Source organism: Lampetra fluviatilis, chromosome 60 (genome assembly GCF_964198595.1).
Source record: "Lampetra fluviatilis chromosome 60, kcLamFluv1.1, whole genome shotgun sequence".
Taxonomy (NCBI): domain Eukaryota; kingdom Metazoa; phylum Chordata; class Hyperoartia; order Petromyzontiformes; family Petromyzontidae; genus Lampetra; species Lampetra fluviatilis.
Genome location: NC_136334.1, coordinates 7909233 through 7931633, shown reverse-complemented (window position 1 = coordinate 7931633; position 22401 = coordinate 7909233). Strand labels below are relative to the sequence as shown.

The 22401-nt window shown below is 56.6% G+C and overlaps 1 protein-coding gene across 1 annotated transcript; it reads right to left on the bottom strand.

Moving 5' to 3' along the window:
• Positions 1-190: 190 nt before the first annotated feature.
• Positions 191-22159, bottom strand: LOC144950995 (protocadherin gamma-A4-like). Its single transcript, XM_078881205.1, has 7 exons — positions 21796-22159; positions 13771-13868; positions 11899-12807; positions 7397-9286; positions 6100-6149; positions 4364-4602; positions 191-3496 (listed from the first exon to the last, which is right to left on the bottom strand). Exons 2-7 carry the CDS (start codon positions 13858-13860, stop codon positions 2814-2816), a joined length of 3861 nt encoding a protein of 1286 aa, XP_078737331.1. The 5' UTR covers positions 13861-13868; positions 21796-22159; the 3' UTR covers positions 191-2813.
• Positions 22160-22401: the final 242 nt, after the last annotated feature.

Sequence of the window (22401 nt, the reverse complement as noted above, 5' to 3'; positions counted from 1 at the left end):
AGGCGGTATAGTACTATAGTAATGGAACAAGTGCAGAATCACTGAACCGGAATTGATGGCTTTAAAACATTTAGCGCGGGGCCCTTAGCTACATTTGTAGCCACTTTTGCCGCTGGGATAATGCGGCACTGAGATCAGCAAACACAGTCGCAGGGGGCAGAATCAATCGCACTGACGGAGTCAATCAGCGTGACCAAGAGGCTCACTTTATTGAGTGGCATGCCCAGCCTGCAAAAGCGGTCCAGTCACGTGGTGGTGCCCAAACACAACACGAAACTCGACACAAAACAGAAAATGTCAACAGGCAACGTTTCGGTCAACGGCCCTTCTTCACGGCGCACGAGAAGCGTTTGTTCGTGAGAAGAAACCGCCACCCTCGTCTGGCTGCTGTCGAGCCCCGTGAAGTTGCCTTTAATGGCACGGCATTTGGCCATGAAGTAGGCCCGTGTCCTGAAACGTTGCCCATTATATTGTTTCACTTTCAAGGCACCGCGGTTATTCAATCGCCCTCCGTTCGCGCTGCGGTTACAAAAAAAACGAAACTAAAATCACGGCGATATTTTCATCGGTGCGAGAGTAGGGGTATAAATACAGTGAGAATGTAAATAGGTGATTAAGTGATGTCGAAGAATACGAAGATATATATAAAAAATATATAAGTAATAAATTAGGGTTGGGAAGTTGACTTTATACAGCCATGCGAATGCAGGTCGTGCTAACGGGGAGCGGGGTAATGGACCACGTTTCTACAAGAGCCTTCAGTAGGCCTCAGGTTCACTTGTTGACACTTCGTGTGACAACCATGATGATGACGATGACAACGATGATGACGATTACAACGGCGATGACGATTATGACGATGACAACGGCGACGATGACGGCGATGACGACAATGATGACAACGACGACTACGGCGGCGACGATGATGACGATGATTATGACGATGAGCGAATGAGCGTGGAAGGAACGCCTCTGCGTCAAGGAGGCCGTCCCGTCCACACTTCAGATCCTCACCAACCCACCGCCGTCCACCTTTACAAGTTTGCTAAGCTTTGTTCTCAGGCAAACGTCGCCGTTGTACACACACTGCACTTTCCCGATGATTGGTAAACACTTCCCCTGTGACGGGACATCATGTGGAATAAAGACAAAGATCTCCCCCCCACTCACCCTGTGTAGCCTTGCGCAGGCTGTTGGGGCAAGTGCTGTTAGCGAGCGCCTATGAAGGCCAGCACGGCATGCGAGGAGGTGGTGTGGCCAACACCACGCCCGGCCGCCTTTGTCTCCCTAGTGGTGTTTTGCACATAGCACCAGGTACTAATTTTAGGCTGAGTCGACCAGGGGAGGCCCAGAACCGATTCAGATAATGGTCTTCCTTAATGCGAACCGGCGCTCTCCACGTCACAGGTGCCGTGTTTCACCAATCATCAGGCGCGGTTGGCGTGCGACTTCAGCCGTGTTTGAGCGGAGAGCCAAACCCAGTGTCGCCTGCTGCTGAAGGAGGAGCAGGTCACATGATGGCAGTACAGCAACTGGGTTTTGTGAACCATCCCCTCACGGATGAACCTCGCAATCCCCATCGCCGTGGCGTTAGCTTTCTCCGGAATCTCCCAATCTCCAACCACGCGGAAGCCAAACTTCAGCAAGTTGCCCCGTGTAGCAGGACCCTCCTGCACAACGAGTCTTGAGCCTCGGCGAGGCTGACCTGGATCTATATAAAGTTGCGCCGAGGTGGTGTAATCGTCATCTGCAACTCGAACTGGACGTTGCGCGTATAAGTGAAACCTCACTCCGTGCGCGGATTCTTAAAGACTAAACCAGCATCGTCGCCGGCACCGCAGCTCGCGTATGGAGACACCGAGACACCGAGCACCACTTACATTGAGCTAACCGCACAACAACTTAACAACAATTACGTTCGCAACCACAACGTTTAATTGCAGACCTGCGGCGATCCACTGCTGGATGAGGGCCTCCTTCCCCCGTGCCGGTCACGGGGTATGTTTGTTTGACCATTCTTCACCACACTGGTCGGTCTGGCGATGGCTTCGAGGGGGAATGTCAGCCGTGCCCGGCGGGCGTGGGGGGGGTGTGCGCTAATTGCAGCGCCACCGCTCCCCGCGTCCAAATTGCGTGCAAGGATACCGTGAGTCATGTGGACATCACCGGAGCCATTTTTAACCAAGACGCGTTTCGCTTTACGCGAGTTGGGTGAGCGCTGACGACAAGGGGGGGGGGGATTGGTTTTCCACGTCCCGGTATTGAAGGAGGCGCTCGTTCGACTGGCCCCGAGCCAGCGGTTGAGCTTTCCACGTTCCCATGACAAGTGCCAGTCTATCCATAGGACAACACACACAAACAGTGAGCACTCCGCGCATTATACAGTTTAATAAATAATCACCGGCACGTCAAATCTGTCTGTCCGCGTGGGAAGTGTCGTTCTTTTTGTTTAGTCCATCATTGGCCAGTCGGCCTTCCAGACCAACACTCAACAGAGGCAGCGTTCGTCTTCAGCGGACGATCACGTGGAGAGGTTTTCGACCGCTCTTAAGACTCATCGGCAGAGCGCGGCCGGCGAAACCACACAAACAACAACAACAGCAACAAATAACCCCACGCCAGCGTGCGCGGGCTGGAGAAATCGTCGCGGCAACGTTGCCGCACCGTCGGATTGAACGTTGGACAAAATGTGAACGCGTGAGCCGTGGCGGCCATTGCCGAGCGTCCCACATTGAAGCGACGACGACGACAAACATCAACAAACATCAACAAGCCGGCATTGCCACGCAACAGCAGCGAGCGAGCAAGCCGGCTCACAGCGCCAGCGCGTCCCTCGCCCCGCGCGCCGGGCCGCCTCCGGCCGCCCCCCGCACTCCGTCGACACCGGCGGCCACCCCGCAGCGGTGGAACCTCACGCTCCGGCCGCCCCTTCCGTCGTCTTCGCCGCCGCCACCGCACTCCTCGTCGGACGAAGAGGACGACGACGAAGAGGACGACGAGGTGCGCCGGGACGCGAGGGCCTTGCCCGTGCCGTCGGCGAGCGTGCCCGAGCTGTAGGCCTGCATGCACTCGCCGATGAAGCGGCTCATCTCCGGCACGGCGGGGTTGACGAGCGAGCGGCGCTGGGGCCCCGAGTTGGCGCGCTTCACGTGGTGGTAGCGCGCCGTCGCGTGGTGGCGCGGGATCGGCAGCTCGTCGTCTTGCGGTTGCTGCTGCTGGTAGTAGTTGTTGTTGTTGTGGTAGTTGTTGTTGTGGCGAGAGTTCGACGCGGACACGTCTTGGTGGGAGATTGCCATGCGGCGCCGCCGGCCGCCGTCCGCTTCCGCCGCGTGGCCGTGGTGGTGGTTGTGGTGGTGGCGACGGCGCTGGGCGGGAGATCCGCCGGGAGTGGCGGCCGCCGAGGCGCTGGGCGGCGTCGGCGTGGGGCACAGGCAGCGGGCGTCACGGTGCGGCATGAGCTCCCACGTCGGCGTGGTCGCCTTGCGCCGCGCCAGGTCTGCCGGGGGAGAGACGCAGGAGGAGACGTTCAGACGAACGTCCGTTCAGTCCATCGCACGGACACACAGACGCGTGGACAAACGCACGGACGGACAGACGCACGGACAGATTGGCGAAAACCCCCTCGCTCGGCCACCACCCTCGTCACGTGGAGTCCACCTCGGGTCCCACTGGCGGCTCGCCGACGCTGCTGACCCCGGACGCCCCAGGCCGGCGGCCTCCCTCACAGACTTTCCCTGCTGCCACACGCGAACCGCGCCGGTACGAGGCCATCGCGCGTTTCCCGCCGGCCCATCTCAGTGGAAGGAGGAGCTGGCGCCTGCCAAGCTGCGCTGCGCTGGCTCAGCACGGCCTCGGCCCAGATCGGTTGCGCAGTTTTTTGGGAGGTTAGATTGGGTAGGAATAAAGGTGTCATGAAACCCGACACCACCCGACACAGCCAATTAGGAAGGTTTGTCACGTCAACAGAACGTGCCAATTCGTTACTGGTTCAGCACGCCGGTGTGTTGGAGAGTAAACCCACAACATTTACAATTGGTTGCAAAAGCCGATGTGTTGAACTAACTAAGCTCCATAAGCATCGCCATCTAGCACCACTTTCGTCACCGCTGCCACCGCCGCAGCTACCACCGCTACCACCACCACCGATACCACCGCCGCCACCACCGCTGCCACCACCGCTACCACCACCACCACTGCTACCACCACCGCCACCGCTACCACCACCGCCACCGCTACCACCACCGCTACCACCACTACCACTGCCACCACCACCGCCACCACCACCGCCACTACCACCACCACCGCTCTCAAGCGTTATCCCATTATCCGGGTCCACCACTCGGCCTTCTGTCACCGCACGTACCGGGGCGAAGTGGCCGCGACGAGCAGAGCGGCCCGGCGCCGAGTGCCACGCGGCGCCCTCCGGCGGCGCCGTCGGCGGCGGCGACCGGCGGCGGCGGTGGCGGCATCGCCGCCGCCGCGCGGATCCCGGCCGCGGCTCCCTCCGCGTCGCTGTCCGCGTCGCCGGGGTCGCTGTCCCGTGGGTCGCTCCCGCGGCCGCTGTCCTTGCCGCTGATGCCGTCCGCTTCGGTGCACACGCGCCTGGCTCGCGAGACACGGGGGGACGCGATGATGACGACGACGACTACGACGATGACGACGACGATGACGAGCTGCCTTAAACGAACCGTAGCAACAACTTCAACAACGACACCAGGGACGGCAGCCTTCTTTAGGGCCTCGTCAGACCAGAGAACGACGCCAAAAGGCGAACAGGACAAGGGCAATGCCACTATCAGGGCACTGAGAGCTCGGGGTGAGCAGCTACAACATGGGACCTCTTTTGCCAGTGTCGTTGTCTCATATCATTTGTCCCATCTGTATGGGATCGAGCGTTGCCTCCTCGCATGCGTGGGGCTTCTACGGTTTGCTCCCGCGTGTATAAACGATGCTCGCTGACAGGCTGGAAACATCTTACTGTGTAGAGAACTGCAGAGCAAGGTATAGCAATCGGGTTTACCCTTCCTGGCAATAAAGCACTGGCAGGAAAGGTCCCACATTGCAGTTGATAGCCCACGCTCATCGCCTCGTAGCCTTCCAGCTTGGTCTGTGGTTCCACAGCGGCGATTGTGAGATGCAATTTTCACGATCGATGCCGCCGTTTAAAATGAATCACGAGGTTTTTTAAAATCTTGATTTGAAGTTTTCGTGACTGACCAAATCCATACTCGTTGGTTCTTTCAGTAAAGTCACATATACATACGTGACTTTACCGAAAGAACGACCGTATATTCAACCATCACCAACATCACCATTGCCTTCATCATCATCTACATCACCAGCTTTATCACCATTATCATCAATCGTCAAGATCATCATCATCACCACTGTTATCAGCAGCAGCTGCGGTCGATGCGTTCCAGGCAATCTAAACTCGACTACGAACTAAAGTATTGAGGCGAGGCCCACAGAGTTGCTCTGTAGCTCTTGCTCAGAAGCGACCTGGCGGTCACAAATGACGGCACAACAACGATGACGACTCCCAATCACGTAGAAACTTATCGCAGCCAAATACTCTTAACGCGTGGTGACGTTGATTCCAGATGTGGAGGGAAAACCCGGAGGACCCCGATAAAAATCCACGCGACCACGGGGAGAGAGAGAGAGAGATGCAAACTCCAAATATACAGCAGCAGGCGTCAGGGTCGGGATTGAACCCACGACCTCCTGTAGACCAGGCGAGGTAGTTAACATCTCACCACCGTGGCGCGCCCCGAAAGAGAGAGAGACACGAGAGAGGTAAAGGTACTGCTGTATGTTTGTTGGACTTCTTTCGCACCGTACGTAGTGGCCCTACCGTGCTGATCGGAGGTGCAAGCGCCTCCAGCTCGAGTCTTGAGTTCTCGAGTGGATACCCGCAAAATACAACTTGACCATCGCAGTGCTAGTCCGAGACAAAACTACGACGGCTGCTACCCCGTGGTTGTTATGCCGTGATGCAGAACTCCGGTTAGCACGGCTCGCTACGTTCGGTGGTGGAGAGGTTGAACGTGCACACAAATATATATAGAGACACACATACAACTCCGGCGCAATCACCTGAAAGCGTCGGTGGGAAACTTGAGCCGGTGTTCATTGCTGGGCATCAGCTGCTCACGCAGACACAGGGCGACAGCCGGGCGGGCGTCATGGCCACGCGGCGACACAACGGGGACACGGCGCAAAGGTCAAGGGGTCATCGTGGGGCCAATGCCGCCGCCTCCGCAGCGCAGGGTCAGGAGGCCGCGTGGCCCTGTGACCGCAGCGTAGCGGTCAACTCACGGCCACCTCGCCTCGGACAACTCAGCTTCAAATGAGTACCTGGTGTTGCGGTGTGTCCCCCCCCCCAATATCTATGATAATGACGGCCTTGTCATACGTCAATGATCGACGCCGCCTTACCAAGGCATACATGGCGGCGTTGTCTTTTCATTCTGATAAAGTCCAACGATGACGATGAGGACGATGTTGATATTGTCACTCAATGTGTGACATCACAGTTTATCGCTACACATCACCGCTACGAACGCGTGAGCAAGTTGTACCCCCACGCAACGGACGGAGCCAACCGTGCTAATCGGAGATAACATTGACACTGAACGTACGATACCATCACCACCATCATCACCATCATCATCACCATCAACATCACCACCATCATTATCACTATCATCATCATCATTGTCGTCATAACCTCGGTGCTACCTCTCCCCCGTATCTCTCACCGTCTCTCTCACCGTATCTCTCACCGTCTCTCTCACCATCTCTCTCACCCCGTATCTCTCACCGTCTCTCTCACCGTATCTCTCACCGTCTCTCTCACCGTCTCTCACCCCATCTCTCTCTCACCGTATCTCTCACCGTCTCTCTCACCGTCTCTCTCACCGTATCTCTCACCGTATCTCTCACCGTCTCTCTCACCGTCTCTCTCACCGTATCTCTCACCCCGTCTCTCTCTCACCGTCTCTCACCCCATCTCTCTCACCGTCTCTCTCACCGTATCTCTCACCCCGTCTCTCTCTCACCGTAATTCACCCCATTTCTCTCACCGTCTCTCTCACCCCGTCTCTCTCACCGTCTCTCTCACCGTATCTCTCACCGTATCTCTCACCCCGTCTCTCTCACCACGTCTCTCTCACCCCGTATCTCTCACCGTCTCTCACGCCCTATCTCTCACCGTATCTATCTCACCATCTCTCTCACCCCGTATCTCTCACCGTTTCTCTCACCGTCTCTCTCACCATCTCTCTCACCCTGTATCTCTCACCGTCTGTCTCACCGTTTCTCACCGTCTCTCTCTCACCCCCTTTCTCTCACCACGTCTCTCTCACCCCGTATCTCTCACCGTATCTCTCACCGTATCTCTCACCGGCGAGCCGTACCGCGCCGCAGCGCCAGCGGCCGCCGCCGCGGCGCTCGTGGCCTCGTCCCAGCAGCGGAAGGTCCGCATCGACCCGCGGGCCGCCCCTCCGAGCGCCGGGTAGCACGCCGGCAGCGACTCCGTCTCGTCGGCCATCCAGGCGTGCTCCCGCGCGATGTCGACCTGCGAGCCTCCCCCCCTCCCACCCGACGTCTCGGCCAGCAGGCGGGACAGCCGCTCGAGCGAGGCCCTGGCCCCGAGGCCCAGCATGACGTCGGGCGGCGGGGCGCCGACGCCGCCCGGCTCGGACGACGAGGGGAGGCCGCGCTCCGCCTCGCCGCCACCGGCTCCGCCGCCGTTCTTCTCGGGCTTCCGGCAGTACGTGGTCTCGGCGGCGCGGCAGTTGTAGGTGCGCATCTCCTTGTTCTCGCGCTTGCACACGACGGCCACCACCACCATGGTGATGAGCAGCACCGAGCAGACGGCCGCGAGCGCCACGATGAGGATGAGCGGCAGCCCCATGAAGAGGCCGCCGTCGTCGTCGTCGTCGCCGTCATCGCCGCCGTCCCGGTGGTAGTGCGCGGGGATGATGTCAGTGAGCACGACGTGGATGGTGGCGAGTGACGACAGCGACGGCTTGCCGTGGTCCCTCACCTCCACCAGCAGCTCGTGGCTGGCGCGGTCGCCCTCCGCGAAGTCGCGCGTCGTCGCCAGCTCGCCCGTGTCCCCGTCGAGCCGGAACAGGCCCCCGTCGTTGCCGCGCAGCAGCCGGAAGGCGAGCTTCCCGTTGTCGCCGGGGTCTTCGTCCACGGCCTGGATCCTGGCGAGCTGCGCCTCGGCGGGCGTGCTCCACAGCGCGTACACCGTCGCGTTGCCGCGCCGGAGACGCGGCCGGGAGACGGCGGGCGCGTTGTCGTTGCGGTCCAGCACGTCCACGGCAACGGTGGCCGTGGCGCTGAGCGCCGGCGAGCCGTGGTCCCGCGCCACCACCTCGAAGCTCAGCGACTGCAGCCTCTCGTGGTCGAAGGGGCGCAGTGCCCGCACCTCGCCGCTCCGCTCGTCCACCGACACCAGCGCCGCCGCGGGCAGCCCGCCGGCCTCGCCCGCGCCGATCGAGTAGCTCACGCGGCCGTTCTCGCCCTCGTCGGGGTCGCGGGCCGACACGGCGAGGATCGGCGCGTTGGCCGCGTTGTTCTCCGACAGGGACGCGCGGTACGACGGCGCGCCGAACCGCGGCGCGTTGTCGTTCTCGTCGGCGACGATCACCGCGATCTCCTTGGAGGACTCCAGCGGCGGGCGCCCGGCGTCGCGCGCCACCACCGTCACGTTGAAGCGGCCGGCGCGCTCGCGGTCGAGGGCGTCGCTCGTGACGAGCGCGAAGCCGTTCTCGAAGGACGGCCGCAGCGCGAAGGGCCCCGCGCCCCGCAGGACGCACTCCACCCGCCCGTTGTCGCCCGCGTCGCCGTCCGCCACGCGCACGAACGCCACGAACGAGCCGGACGGGCGCGACTCCCCGACGGTGACGACCGCCGGAGAAGACGGCGCGCCGGCTCCGGCTCCGCCGCCGTCGGTCGGCGCCGAGACGAATATCTCCGGCGCGTTGTCATTGTCGTCCAGCACGGCGACCGTCACCTTGCAGTGCGCCGCCACGCCGTCCGGGCCCATGTCGCGCGCCTCCACGTACAGCTCCTCGACGGCGCGCCGCTCGCGGTCCAGTGGCGCCGCAAGCCGCACGACGCCCGAGAGCGGCTCGACGGAGAAGAGGCGGCGCGCGCGCTCGCCCGCGTGCCGGCTCAGCGCGTACGCCACGCGCCCGTTGGTGCCCTCGTCCGGGTCGATTGCGCGCACGCGCGCCACCTCGGTGCCCAGCGGCGCGCCCTCCCGCACCTGGGACGACACGGAGGGGGGGGGGGGGGGTACAGGAGGGCGACCGTCAATCGCCGGCATCGTATCGAGCCCCACGGATTTCCGCGAGGCTCAACCGGGACGCGTGCAACCGCGCCGAGGCTCGGCACGGCTAGGGGAGTCGTTTTTTTCCACCGCGCAAAACCGAGTCGTGCCACAACTTCACGAACTTCTTTCGCACCGTGCGTAGCCGACCGTGCTAATCGATGACACGGCATCTGTGCGTGATGCACCAACCATCGCTGCTGCTGCTGATGCCTGAGAGCGCTGGATCACTACAGGTGTAGCCACCACCACCTACCACCGCCCGGTCACGTGCCCCCTTAACCAGTGACGAGTTAGAGAAAACAAATATTGAGCTATAAATTCCAGATGATGTTGTCGCAAGCCGAACGACGCTGGCTACCCCGGCGTGACACAGCGCCAGAGTAATTAATCACGACAGGAAGCCGTCTCTCGTGCGCGCATTTGTGGTGTTTTGTTTGCAGATAACGAACGTGACCTAGGAAGTAGGCGGAGTGATTCACATCTCCGAATGAGGATCGTGACGAAGGCCACGCGATTCATCATCGGCGCCCGATGGTTGGGGCGAAGTCGGGGGTGCGGGGTGTGTGTCATCACCGCGAGCGGATTCGCACGGCGCACGTTTCGAGGAACGAGACGCGAGTGGCAAGAAGGTCAAGGTCCGCGATGGCCAGCTGAGCGACGTGGCCGCTACGGCCCTCCCTTGGCGACCCTTGCTGCGCCCGCTATGGCTGCCCACCGCAGTGCTCCTGCATTGCGAGGCCCGCGGGGCCACTGGGCGGCCCCCGGTGACCTTTGTAATGCGGCCCCCGACGTGCGGCACCCCGACAATGCACAACACGTGCGGCGGCCCCTCGCACCGCTGATGTCTTATCTGCGAAAGTGCCCCCCCCCCCCCCTCTGAAATTTAGTGTGGAACGCTGGCGCGCTCCGCAGTCCCCGGACTGGAGGACAAATTCGTCACTCTGGGAACTCCCTGGACGGCAGCAGCAGGCAGCAGCAGGCAGCAGCAGGCAGCAGCAGGCTGCAACTTCCAGCGAGATGTCCGCACGGACCTGATCGTTCGACGCTCCAGCGGCATGAGCGAGAGGAGCTGCTGCTACCTGCTGCTACCTCCTTCTGCCTGCTGCTGTTGCTGCCAGTTGCTGCTGTTTGCTGCTGCCTGCTTCTGCCTGCTGCTGCTGCCTGCTGCTGCTGCCTGCTGCTGCTTGCTACTGCCTGCTGCTGCTGTTTGCTGCTGCTTCTGCCTGCTTCTGCCTGCTGCTGCTGCCTGCTGCTTCTGCCTGCTGCTGCTGCCTGCTGCTGCTTGCTACTGCCTGCTGCTGCTGTTTGCTGCTGCTTCTGCCTGCTGCTGCCTGCTGCTGCTTGCTGCTGCCTGCTGCTTCTGCCTGCTGCTGCTGCCTGCTGAAGCAGTGATAGCTCGGCCGCATTTTTCTTCATCACGCGACAACTTCGCTGTCGTGGATTTGCGAATGAGTGTTACGAGACACACGCACGCACGCGCGCTACTGTTTGCTCGCTCCGCGGCGATCAGACCCAACCGAACAAAAGAATTACGAACCCGTTTGCAGTCGTTTGGTCAATCCGTTGCTGGCTGAAGGCCTCCCCCCCATGCCGTGCCGAACCAGGAATCCATCTCAGGCTTTAGGTCGGTCCCGCGCATTGCCTAGCGGCAGAACGGCCGCATCTCCGCGACGGATTCCTGCCAAGTTTGCTAAGCTGCCTTGCGAGCCTTCGTCTGACCCTGGGAGTGGCCCGCCGGGCCACGGCCACACCGAGAGATGAGGCTCGGCTGCGACGCAAGCAGCGTACGGATGAGTGGGATGAAGCGATAGATAAACAGCGTACGAGAGAGATGAGAGAGAGAGAGAGACCTCGAGGGGCCTAGATAGAGATCAGTGCGATGCACCGGAGATAAGAGGGAGAGAGATGGGGGAGAGACCTGGAGAGGAGAGATATAGATCAGTGAGATGAAACAACAGATAAACAAGAAAGAGAGGGAGGGGAGGGAGGGGGGTTGGTGAGCCGCAAGAGTCGAAGGCAAAATGAGAATGGAGACCGCGGCGCGCCCCAGCGTCGAGATGTCGCGACGCCGGCTCTCCGACGTGCCGCCTGCCGGCACGCGGCCGCTTTCTGTGACGCTGCCCGCCCCCCCCGCCCACTGTACAATGCCTCTGCTGTCCCCACCCCCTCCTGCCCGCGAGCGGCAGCCCCTTTATGAAGGCCGGCACGGCAGCAACACGACTGGGTGGCCTCCCTGGTGGCGATGTTTTACGACACACCGCCCCAGGGGAGGCCCACGGATCGGTTCAGCGAATCGTCACCGGTGCCGGTGGTGGCCGGCGATCGGGAATCGGACTTGGGTCTCTGCCGCGCCGCCGCTTCCCGCGCACAGGGGTCAGAGATAGGGGTCATGGGGTCAGAGATAGGGGTCATGGGGTCAGAGATAGAGCTCATGGGGTCAGAGATAGGGCTCATGGGGTCAGAGATAGGGGTCATGGGGTCAGAGATAGGGGTCACGGGGTCAGAGATAGGGGACATGGGGTCACGGTCAGCGAGCGGTGCCTCACCTCGACGCGGTAGTGCGGCCGCTCGAAGGCCGGCGCGTTGTCGTTGGCGTCCAGCACGCGCACCACCACGCCGCACACGCCCACCTGCGCCGGGGAGCCGCCGTCCGTGGCCGTGAGGCGCAGCCGGTGCTCGGCCTGCCGCTCGCGGTCCAGCGGCCTGCGCAGCACCAGCTCGGGGAACCCTCCTCCTCCTCCCCCTCTCTCTCCGTCGTCTCCGCCATCGTCGTCGTCGCCGTCTCCGCCGTCGTCGTCGTCGCCGCGAGACACCCTCAGATAGAAGGCGTCGCTGGCGCTGGCGTTGAGGGCGTAGCGCAGGCGCGCGTTGGGCCCCGCGTCAGCGTCGTGGGCCGCGGGCAGCGCGAAGCGCGTCCCGGGCCGCGCCGACTCGGACACGGCGACGCGGGCGCAGCCTTCTTCTTCTTCTTCGCCGTCGTCGTCGTCACCATCGTCGCCGTCGTCGCGCCGCGAGCCAGCATCGAAACGCGGCGCGTTGTCGTTCACGTCCAGGATGTCGAGCACCACGCGCACCGCCGAGCGCCGCGGCCTCTCCAGCACGGCGTCGAGCACCACGGAGCACGCCGCCGGCTCTACCCGGCCGGCGGCGTCAGGGCCTCCGATGGCGGCCGCCGCCGCGCCGGCGGAGAGAGACGCCGGTGGCGGCGGCGGCGGCGGGGCGACTTGGGCGGCCGCGGCGGGGCAGAGTGCCTCGCGGTCGAGGCGGCCCAGCGACACGAGCTCGCCCGTGGCCTCGCGCAGGCGCACCAGGAGGCGCGGCGAGGAGGAGGCGGCGCCGCCGGGGCCCGGCGGTGGCAGCAGCCGGAACCCGCGGTCGCGAAGCTCTCGTGGCGTCAGCCCCAGGGCCTGGGCCAGGCTGCCCAGCACGGAGCCGGGCGGCTGCTCCTCCAGCACCTGGCGAGGGCGAGGCGAGGGGGAGGGCCGGCGGGGGGGTTGAGAGGCGCCAGACCACCACTGACCCAGCCGCTGGGTTCTAATCCAGGCATTGCATGGGGTGGGCTGTGCGAGTGGAGTCTAAACGTACCTCATCTGGCCTATTGATTACCGTTGGGCAATCCAAATAAAATCTGCGATGCACGTCGGATTGCCTGTTGACATTTCCCCAGATTTCGCACGTAATTTGGATGATCAGTTTTTTTCATGTAGCTGCTGCTGCCCCAAAAGTTTTTGGAACCCACCCGGTTTGTTTCTTGGCATCTCCATTCTGCTGCCATCTCTCTCCTCGTTTAAACCGACTCTACGGTTAAAATCACTAAAGTCTGAGCGTGAAAGTGATTTTACAACCAAATTGCTATTATTATTTGTCACTTGTTTTTTTAAATCTGTAAATTGTGGAATGATTTCATGTTGCCTGGCAGCCGAATCACCCTTCAAAAAAGAGACTCTGAGCTCAATGGGCTATCCAGGGCACCACAGTGGTGAGATGTTAACTACCTCGCCTGGTATGTGGGAGGTCGTGGGTCCGATCCCAACCCTTGACGCCTGCTGCTGTATATTTGGAGTTTGTGTGTCTCTCTCTCCCCGTGGTCGCGTGGATGTTTTTTCTCCGGGTCCTCCGGTTTTTCTCTCCACATTTAAAAACGTGCATTGACGTTGTTTTGATTATTTTGTCGCTTTAAATGTTCAAATGATGGGCCACTTCGTTCAAACTCTCATTTGTGGCCAGGTCGCTTCTGATAAATAAGCGAATACCTCAGTGGCCCTTATCTGGCAAATTAGACATCGTGAAAGAGTAATAGTCATAACATTTCTGATGCTGATGCATGTGCGTGGAACTTGGTTCAACGTCGTACGTAGCGGACCGTGATAGTCGGTGTGGGGGGAGTGGGGGGGGGGCGCCCGTGCTTAGAATCGAACCTGGAGCCGTAGTTCCGTGGGGCTGGCGTGGCAGCAGAGCAGCGTGGCGAGGCAGAGGGACACGAGGCGGAGTCCTCGGGCTGCTGCCATCGCTCTCCCTGGAGTCGAGAAAGAGAAATATGTCATTTAAACAGGAGGCGGGGGGGGGGCACATAAAGCAAAGCATTGAAAAAAAACAAAAAAAATCGAAATGATGAACGAAGCAAAGTGCCGACTACACCGAGCATCTTCTTGTTTCCTCTGATCGTACAAAAAAAGGAGAGAGGGAGGGAGCGAGGATGGGAGGGAGGGTGGGAGGGGGGAGGGAGGGTGGGAGGGAGCGAGGATGGGAGGGAGGGGAGGGGAGGGACGGGGGAGGGTGGGAGGGGGAGATGGAGAGCGAGAGGGGGGGGGAGATTTACTTGGACTAAGCCCCAACAATTCCAGCCCCTCCCCCCTCCCTCCCCGTGTGTGTTGTGACAACACCGCGCGCTCTGCAGCCGTCCGTCTCCGCGGAGTGAGAAGGAGCGAGAGCCGCCCCACCCTGCCCCATGCACCCACCCTGCCCCATCCACCCACCCTGCCCCATCCCATCCACCCACCCCATCCACCCACCCTGCCCCATCCACCCATCCCCCCATCCCATCCACCCACCCTGCCCCATCCACCCATCCCCCCATCCCATCCACCCACCCTGCCCCATCCACCCATCCCCCCATCACATCCACCCACCCTGCCCCATCCACCCATCCCATCTACCCATCCACCCTGCCCCATCCACCCATCCACCCATCCCATCCACCCACCCTGCCCCATCCACCCATCCCATCCGTCCATTCCTCTTTATTGGCGCATCGCCCCCAAGGTGGCGGGGCAAGCCACCGTGGAGTGGGTCGCGGGCGCGGTGCTAATCCGAGCAGGGAGCCGCGTCTGTGCGAGTCGTGGGAGGTGACCTGGGCAGGTGGGCACAGTGCCAGATTATCCCAGCAGCAAAAGTGGCTGCACGTGTAGTAGCTACTACACGTGTAGTAGTAGCTACTACACGTGTAGTAGCTACTATACTACATGGTAGCTACTACATGTGTAGTTCGTAAAAGTTGAAGGCAGTATAGTACTATAGTAATAGAGCAAGTGCAGAATCACTAAACCGGAATTGATGTGTAGTAGCTACATGTGTAATAACTACATATGTAGTAGTAGCTACTACACGTGTAGTAGCTACTACTACATGGAAGCTACTACATGTGTAGTTCGTAAAAGTTGAAGGCAGTATAGTACTATAGTAATAGAGCAAGTGCAGAATCACTGAACCGGAATTAATATGTGCAGTAGCTACGTATGTAGATATGTAGTAGCTACATATGTAGTAGCTACTACATATGTGGTACTACATGTGCAGTAGCTACTACACATGTGTAGTAGCTACAGGCCCCGCACTTTCAAGGGCCCCGCGCTAAATGCTTTCAAGCCATCAATTCCGGTTCAGTGATTCTGCACTTGCTATATTACTATAGTACTATACCGCCTTCAACTTTTACGAACGACTGGGTGTTTAAGGTTGGCGATTTGTCGTATTATCTGGCTGTATAGCAAATGAAAAAATACAATTACTTTACAATGCAAGTTAAATATTTGTGTTTTGAATATTTACGTGTTTTTTTTATTTTATTTAGGGCCCCTTTATAACATCGTGCTACAGGCCCCGCACTAGCTTAATCCGACACTCGGTCGGCATGTGTTGATGGTTGCGTGTTGAATGTTGGAGGTGGGTGAGGTGACAGACGTGAAGGTGGGTGGGTGGGTGTCGAGATGGACAGATATGCAAGTAGGTGGGTGGCTACGTTGGTCAGTATGTAGGTGGGTGGCTTGGTTAATCCGTGGGTGGGTGGATAAGGGTGGGTTGGTAAGTGGACTGGTGAATGGATAGGTGTGTGGGTAGGTTGGGGCAAGTGCTGTTAGTAGCGAGTAGCAGTATCTATGAAGGCCGGCACGGCACCTTTGTCTCCCGGACCGCGATGTTTACTACACACAGCACCAGGTACTCATTTGAGGCTGAGTCGACCTAGGGGAGGCCCACGACCGGGTAAGATAATATAATCGTCACTTTGTGTTGGTGGCCGTGAGCGGGAATCGAACTCGGGTGGCCTAGTTAGTAGCGCTGACCGCTACCAGACCGCTCCACCCACGGCGTGCAGTGTCAAAGATCCCCCGTGTAGCCTTAACAGACTGTAGGGGCAAGTGCTGTTAGCGAGCACCTATGAAGGCCGGAACGGTACACGAACGAGGGGGTGGGTGGCCAGCACCACGCCCGACCGCCTTTGTCTCCCCAGTGGCGATGTTTACACACCGCACCAGGTACTCATTTAAGGCTGAGTCGACCTAGGGGAGGCCCAGTACCGGTTCAGATAATCGTCACTGGTGTTAGCCGTGAGCGGGAATCGAACCCGGGTCGCCAAGTTCATAGCGCAGCGCGCTAACCGCTACGCCACCGCTCCCCAGCGTCCCACACCGTGTCACAGACATGCCCATGATCAATAACAATAACAACCACAGCCATAATTCCCACACAATGACCCTCCGTCAGCACTGATTGAATTTGACGCAGCATTGTGCATTGTTCCCGTTCAAGAAAGCCACTAAATTTAAGCTCAAAGGTAAATGATTGTCGCGACGCGGCCCTTTGACTGGATTCTGTAATTGTGTTTCTCCCGCAGGAAGGAAAATAGATGAACTTGTGAGAAATACTCGTGAAGGTGAACTCTGCAGTTAGGGGATCACACCTCGACACTGTGCACAGATTTACTGTGTGTGTGACTGTGTGTGTGACTGTGTGTGTGTGACTGTGTGTGTGTGTGACTGTGTGTAGTGGTTAGCGCGCTGCGCTATGAACCTGGCGACTAGGGTTCGATTCCCGCTCACGGCCAACACCGCCAGTGACGATTATCTGAACCGGTCCTGGGCCTCCCCTAGGTCGACTCAGCCTGAAATGAGTACCCGGTGCGGTGTGTAAACATCGCCACTGGGGAGACAAAGGCGGTCGGGCGTGGTGCTGGCCACCCACCCCCTCGTGTACCGTTCCGGCCTTCATAGGTGCTCGCTAACAGCACTTGCCCCTACAGTCTGTTAAGGCTATACAGGGGATCTTTGTCTTGTGTGACTGTGTGTGTGACTGTGTGTGTGTGACTGTGTGTGTGTGTGTGTGACTGTGTGTGTGTGTGTGACTGGCCACCCACCCCCTCGTGTGCCGGTGTCCGACCTTCACAGGTGCGACTCGCCAACAGCACTTGCCCCAGCAGTCTGTTAAAGGCTACACGGGGGATCTTTGTCTTGGCTGACCGCGTGTGTGATGTGACAGCCGAGGGCTGGTGGATGTCACGTGGAGACGTTTGCTGTCTGCTGTAATTTAGACGTCAGTCACGAGCTCTTTGCAGCCAAGGCCTCGCTCACATCTCAACACTTCTTTTCTCAAAAGTGGAAAAGTGGCTCTGGGCTACGAACGATCTAATAACAATTATTATATCACGATAATGATGATCACGTGCTTCATGCGTCACAGAATGTGTGGATCGTCGCACTCGGGCGATGCCACGTCACGTGGTCATCGGCGTCGCCCGGTTTTTTTGTGTGAACGGCATTGAATGGCTTAGATCGTAATTGTCGCCGCTTGTTTAGCTACCAACAACAACAAGAACAAGAAAACAGACATGAAATAAAAAAAAATCCTGGCTAAATGTTTGTGAGATTTAAACAAACTGTTATAGCTGTTACCGATTAGTCAGACTGTGTATTTATACGGCAGGAGGAATCCGATGAGCTATAAAGCTCGTTTTTCACAGATGTTCAGGCCAGGGACGAGTCAGAAAGTAACACCAACAAACAGTTTTTAAAAAAACACAAAAGTAGTTGCAAAGTAAAGGAGAGGTAAGCGCATCGCAATGTGTTTTTTTAGTGAACTACATTTTTATTTTACCAAGTAAAGCCGATTTCACCACTCCGACGAGCGCGGTTGGCTATGCATGGTGCTGAAAGAGGTTCAACCTTCATGCATCAGACTCAGGCGTTCATTAACTGTTATCACTATTTAACGATGTTTATTTTTGCCAGGCGTAAGGCCCCCAATGGGCTGTGCAGCTCAATCTTTTTTGCAGAAGCGACCCATCACAAGTGTTTTCTATTTATTTTATTTTATTATTTCCCTTCTACGTGACTTTACCGAAAGGACAAAGAATATGAATCCCTGCAGTCACGAAAGCTTTAAAACAAAATTTGACGTTTAAGTGATTATAAATGTATGTGTATGTATGTGTAGGTACAGCTGGTGGTGCATCTGCCAGTCATCTCAGTCAGCCAACCCATGGCACTTGCTGGGTCTGTCCCGAGACCTCCTGCACCTAGCCTGGCACAGTAGGGGGGTACAGCTGGTGGTGCATCTACCGGTCATTTCAATATCGCTCAAGTTAATATCGCTTCGATTTGCATTGCTTAGATTGATATCGTTTAGATTAATATCGCTTCGATTAATATCGCTTAAATTAATATTGCTTAGATTAATATTGCTTATATTGATATTTCTTAGACTAATATCGTTTAGATTAATATCGCTAAGCTTAAAATTGTTAAGCTTAATATCGCTTAGATTATTATAGTTGAGATTAAAATAGTTTAGATTAATATAGTTGAGATTAATATATTTTAGATTAAAATAGTTTAGATTAATATCGCTTAGATTAATATCGTATCGCGGAGAGAGAATGACATTGCAGAAACTCTCCCACCAAGCGAAGCCAAAAGTATCACGATGCTTTTTTCCCCAGGAATGGTTCTGTAATTTTTTCGGGTGTTTGACCAATTCATTGATCGAGTCTAACATTTAAGATAAATGTATACATAAGTCGAAAGATAAACTAAACGCGCGGTTAGCAGACAGTCAAAAGGGTTCTTTTTGTTGCTTTTGAGCATTCCATGACCCACAGAAAACATTTCCCGACAAAAAGGTTTTGGGGATTAAAGCGGACCATTACCGAACGCTGCCCTATAATAATGCCGATGAAGAAATAGATGATGATGATGATGATAAACCCAAAATTACCGTTCGTGTGAATCTAAAGGTGCCGGGGGTCAATTGGCACCCGCTTTGTCACAGAAAGCCGCGTGACGGCACGTGCGGGGTGGTTACCGGCGATAATTGCCGTCAATTGCAGCCCGCGAGAGAGTGGCTCTTCATGCCGGGCTGACGCAAAGCAGAGTTGAGCCGTGGTGGCCAACCTCATCTGAGACATTCCACCAACCAGCGCTCCAAGGTTCTCTGTTTACACAAAGGCGGCTGATTGTTGCAGGCCGCCCCTGAGCGCGTGCACACAGCCAGTGTCGGATTATCCCAGTAGCAAAAGTAGCCACACGTGTGTAGTAGCTACTACTAGATATGCAGCTACTACACACGTAGATATGTGGTAGTAGCTACTACACGTGTAGTAGTAGCGACTACACATGTAGTAGCTACTACACATGTAGTAGTTACTACTACACATGTAGTAGCTACTACATATCTAGTAGCTACTAAACATGTAGCTACTACACATGTGTCTACGGGCCCCGCACTTTCAAGGGTCCCCGCGCTAAATGCTTTTCAAGCGATCAATTCCGGTTCAGTGATTCTGCACTTGCTCTATTACTATAGTACTATACCGCCTTCAACTTGTATGAACGACTGGGTGTTTAAGGTTAGCGATGTGTCGTATTATCCGGCTGTATAGCACAAATGAAAAAATACAATTACTTTACTGTGCAAGTAAATTTTGTATGTATTTTAACATTTGTGCTTTTTAAATGTAGGGCCGCTTTATAACAACATATGTTACACTAGCACACACACACATAGATGGACTCTTGCACATCGACGTTGAGGCCACGCGTGGCAACATTCACGCCCCCGTACGGGGCACTCAACAGCAACAATCAACTGCGCAGAACCAACTATGCACAACTAACTATTCACAGCCGACTATTCACAATCAAGTGTTCAGAACCAACTAACTATTCACAGCCAACTATTCAAACCAACTATTCACAAGTGACTGTGCACGCGCCTATTTACAAACTGGTCATCCGAAAATATATATATATTTTTTAATTGAATTATCATCAGCCGCTCGCCCCACACGGTGTAAACTATTAAGCGAAACTATTTTTACGATTGAAACAATTGTTTTTATTTTACCAGGTAAAGCCCACTGAACCACTCGGCTCTTTGTCAGAAGCGACCTGGTTACCACAAACAATGGCTCAATCAACTGGCTTATCACGTGGGGATCTATAGCAGTAGACAAACTATCTCAAGTCGCGATGTTGAGTCTAAATGTGGAGGGATAAAACCAGAGGACCCGGAGAAAAATCCACACGACCACAGAGAGAGAGAGACGCAAACTCCAAATATACAGCAGGCATCGTCAGGGTCGGGATTGAACCCACGACCTCCAGTAGACCAGGCGAGGTAGTTAACATCTCACCACGGGGAGAGAGACACGCAAACTCCAAATATACAGCAGGTATCGTCAGGGTCGGGATTGAACCCACGACCCTCTGTAGACCAGGCGAGGTAGTTAACATCTCACCACCGTGGCGCGCCCAGAGAGAGAGAGACACGAGAGAGGTAAAGGTACTGCTGTATGTTTGTTGGACTTCCTTCGCACCGTACGTAGTGGCCCTACCGTGCTGATCGGAGGTGCAAGCGCCTTCAGCTCGAGTCTTGAGTTCTCGAGTGGATACCCGCAAAGTACAACTTGACCATCGCAGTGCTAGTCCGAGACAAAACTACGACGGCTGCTACCCTGTGGTTGTTATGCCGTGATGCAGAACTCCGCTTAGCACGGCTCGCTACGTTCGGTGCGGGAGAGGTTCAATGTGCACACAAATATATAGAGACACACATACAACTCCAGGGACAATTAGCACGCAAAGACAACGCAATTGGTTGATCACGCGTTGAACAAACCCAACGCGTTCGTCATTCACATCGCTGTGCGTGGCCTCAAAATAATACGATGATATAACATACGACGTTTCGGGAAATGTCCCTTCTTCATAGCACCCAGACTGCAGAGAGACCAGTGGAGAAACCGAGGGGATAATAGGAGTTGGAGACCGCTGCGGTGGTGAGATGCTAACTACCTCGCCTGGTCTACAGGAGGTCGTGGGTTCCATACCGACCCTGACGATGCCTGCTGCTGTATATTTGGAGGTTGCGTGTCTCTCTCTCTCCAGGGTCGTGCGGATTTGTCTCCGGGTCCTCCAGTTTTCCCCAACCTCCACGTTTAGAATCAACATCGCGCGTTCAGAGTATTTGACTGGTTCTCATTTTCTCCGTGATTGTTTTCATTGTAACAAGTCCGAGAAGTCGAACTAGCGCTGCTTGGCTTGAGTTGCACAACGATCTTTAAACCGCCTACCAAAGTCAACTCATGCACGGGTCTTTGTTAGTAACATTAAATAATAATCCTAATAACAACGACGTCTTAAACGCATCCGTCAGTGATACGTGGCTGCAGTTGTCCTTCTTCATCGCACGTGCACGCGAAGGGCCAGTGCCCGAAACGTCACCCATTATTGTTGAGACTGCTTAAGCATCAAGTCCTGAAGCAGCAGCAGCAGCAGCAGCAATTCTTCAGATGCTGCTTCTGCGGCCGTCTGGAACGCTCTCTTCCTTACGACATTAGGAAGCCACAGGAGCTGGGCACTTGTAAATCATCATCATCGAGCTTCGACAAACTAATTCCTCTAGAGCTGCTTTTTGTTGTGGCCTTCCCCCGCACCTCCGATTAGCGCCGTTGGCTACGTACGGTGCAAACGAAGTTCAGCATACGGTACATCCATAGTTGCAAAAGCCACTGTTTCCTAATCACCAGACAGTTGGTGAGTGAATGACACCGCTGCAGACAGATTGACGCACAGGCGGACGGACGGACGGGCAGAGCTAACAATGCATCGATGCCTTCACGAATTAATATAAAAATGTAAAACAAAAACACACGCGCACACACATTACTTTACCTTGTCAGAGATCTTCGTAACCGCAGAGACACGGAGATGAACACGAAATGAATCTCACGCGAGGAGTGGGAGTTTAGAGGCGGGCCACGATCCGCGCAGGTATGCCGAGCATTCCTCCTTGCGGGCGAAATAAAAAAAAACAATGAAATAAACAAAACTCTTAGAGGCAACTTTTCCTGTTCGACAACCCCACGCCGCAAGAGATCTCGGCGAGCGATTTGTGGAGGTGCAGCTCCCGTCCGGGGCTGTTGGAGGACCTCTCCGCTGCTGCCACTGCTGAGTTAGAACCACACTGACTGGGAGCGGCGTGGGCGCACGGAGGGACTTTGAGAAGGGGGTTGATGGCCAGTCACCCACCAAGCACCACCCCACGAGGAAGGAAACGACGAGCTGCAGGGCTGGGCTTGTTGCTGCTGGCGCTTTGCTGCTCGTGACGAATTGTCATTGTTCTTGTGTGCGTGTGTATGTGTGCGTGTCTGTGTGTGTGTCTGTGTGTGCACGTGTGTGTGTTTCTGTGTGCGTGTCTGTGTGTGTGTCTGTGTGTGTGTGCACGTATGTGTGTTTCTGTGTGCGTGTCTGTGTGTGTGTCTGTGTGTGCACGTGTGT

Bases quoted from the DNA above. Each gene is read 5' to 3' on its own strand.
- LOC144950995 (XM_078881205.1), bottom strand. From the start codon at position 13,860: ATGGCAGCAGCCCGAGGACTCCGCCTCGTGTCCCTCTGCCTCGCCACG. The intron at 9,287-11,898 runs GTGAGGCACCGC...GTGTCGTCCCAG, and splicing joins GGCCGCACTACCGCGTCGAG to GTGCGGGAGGGCGCGCCGCT. The intron at 4,603-6,099 runs GTGATTGCGCCG...CTCGCGAGCCAG, and splicing joins TTTCCCACCGACGCTTTCAG to GCGCGTGTGCACCGAAGCGG.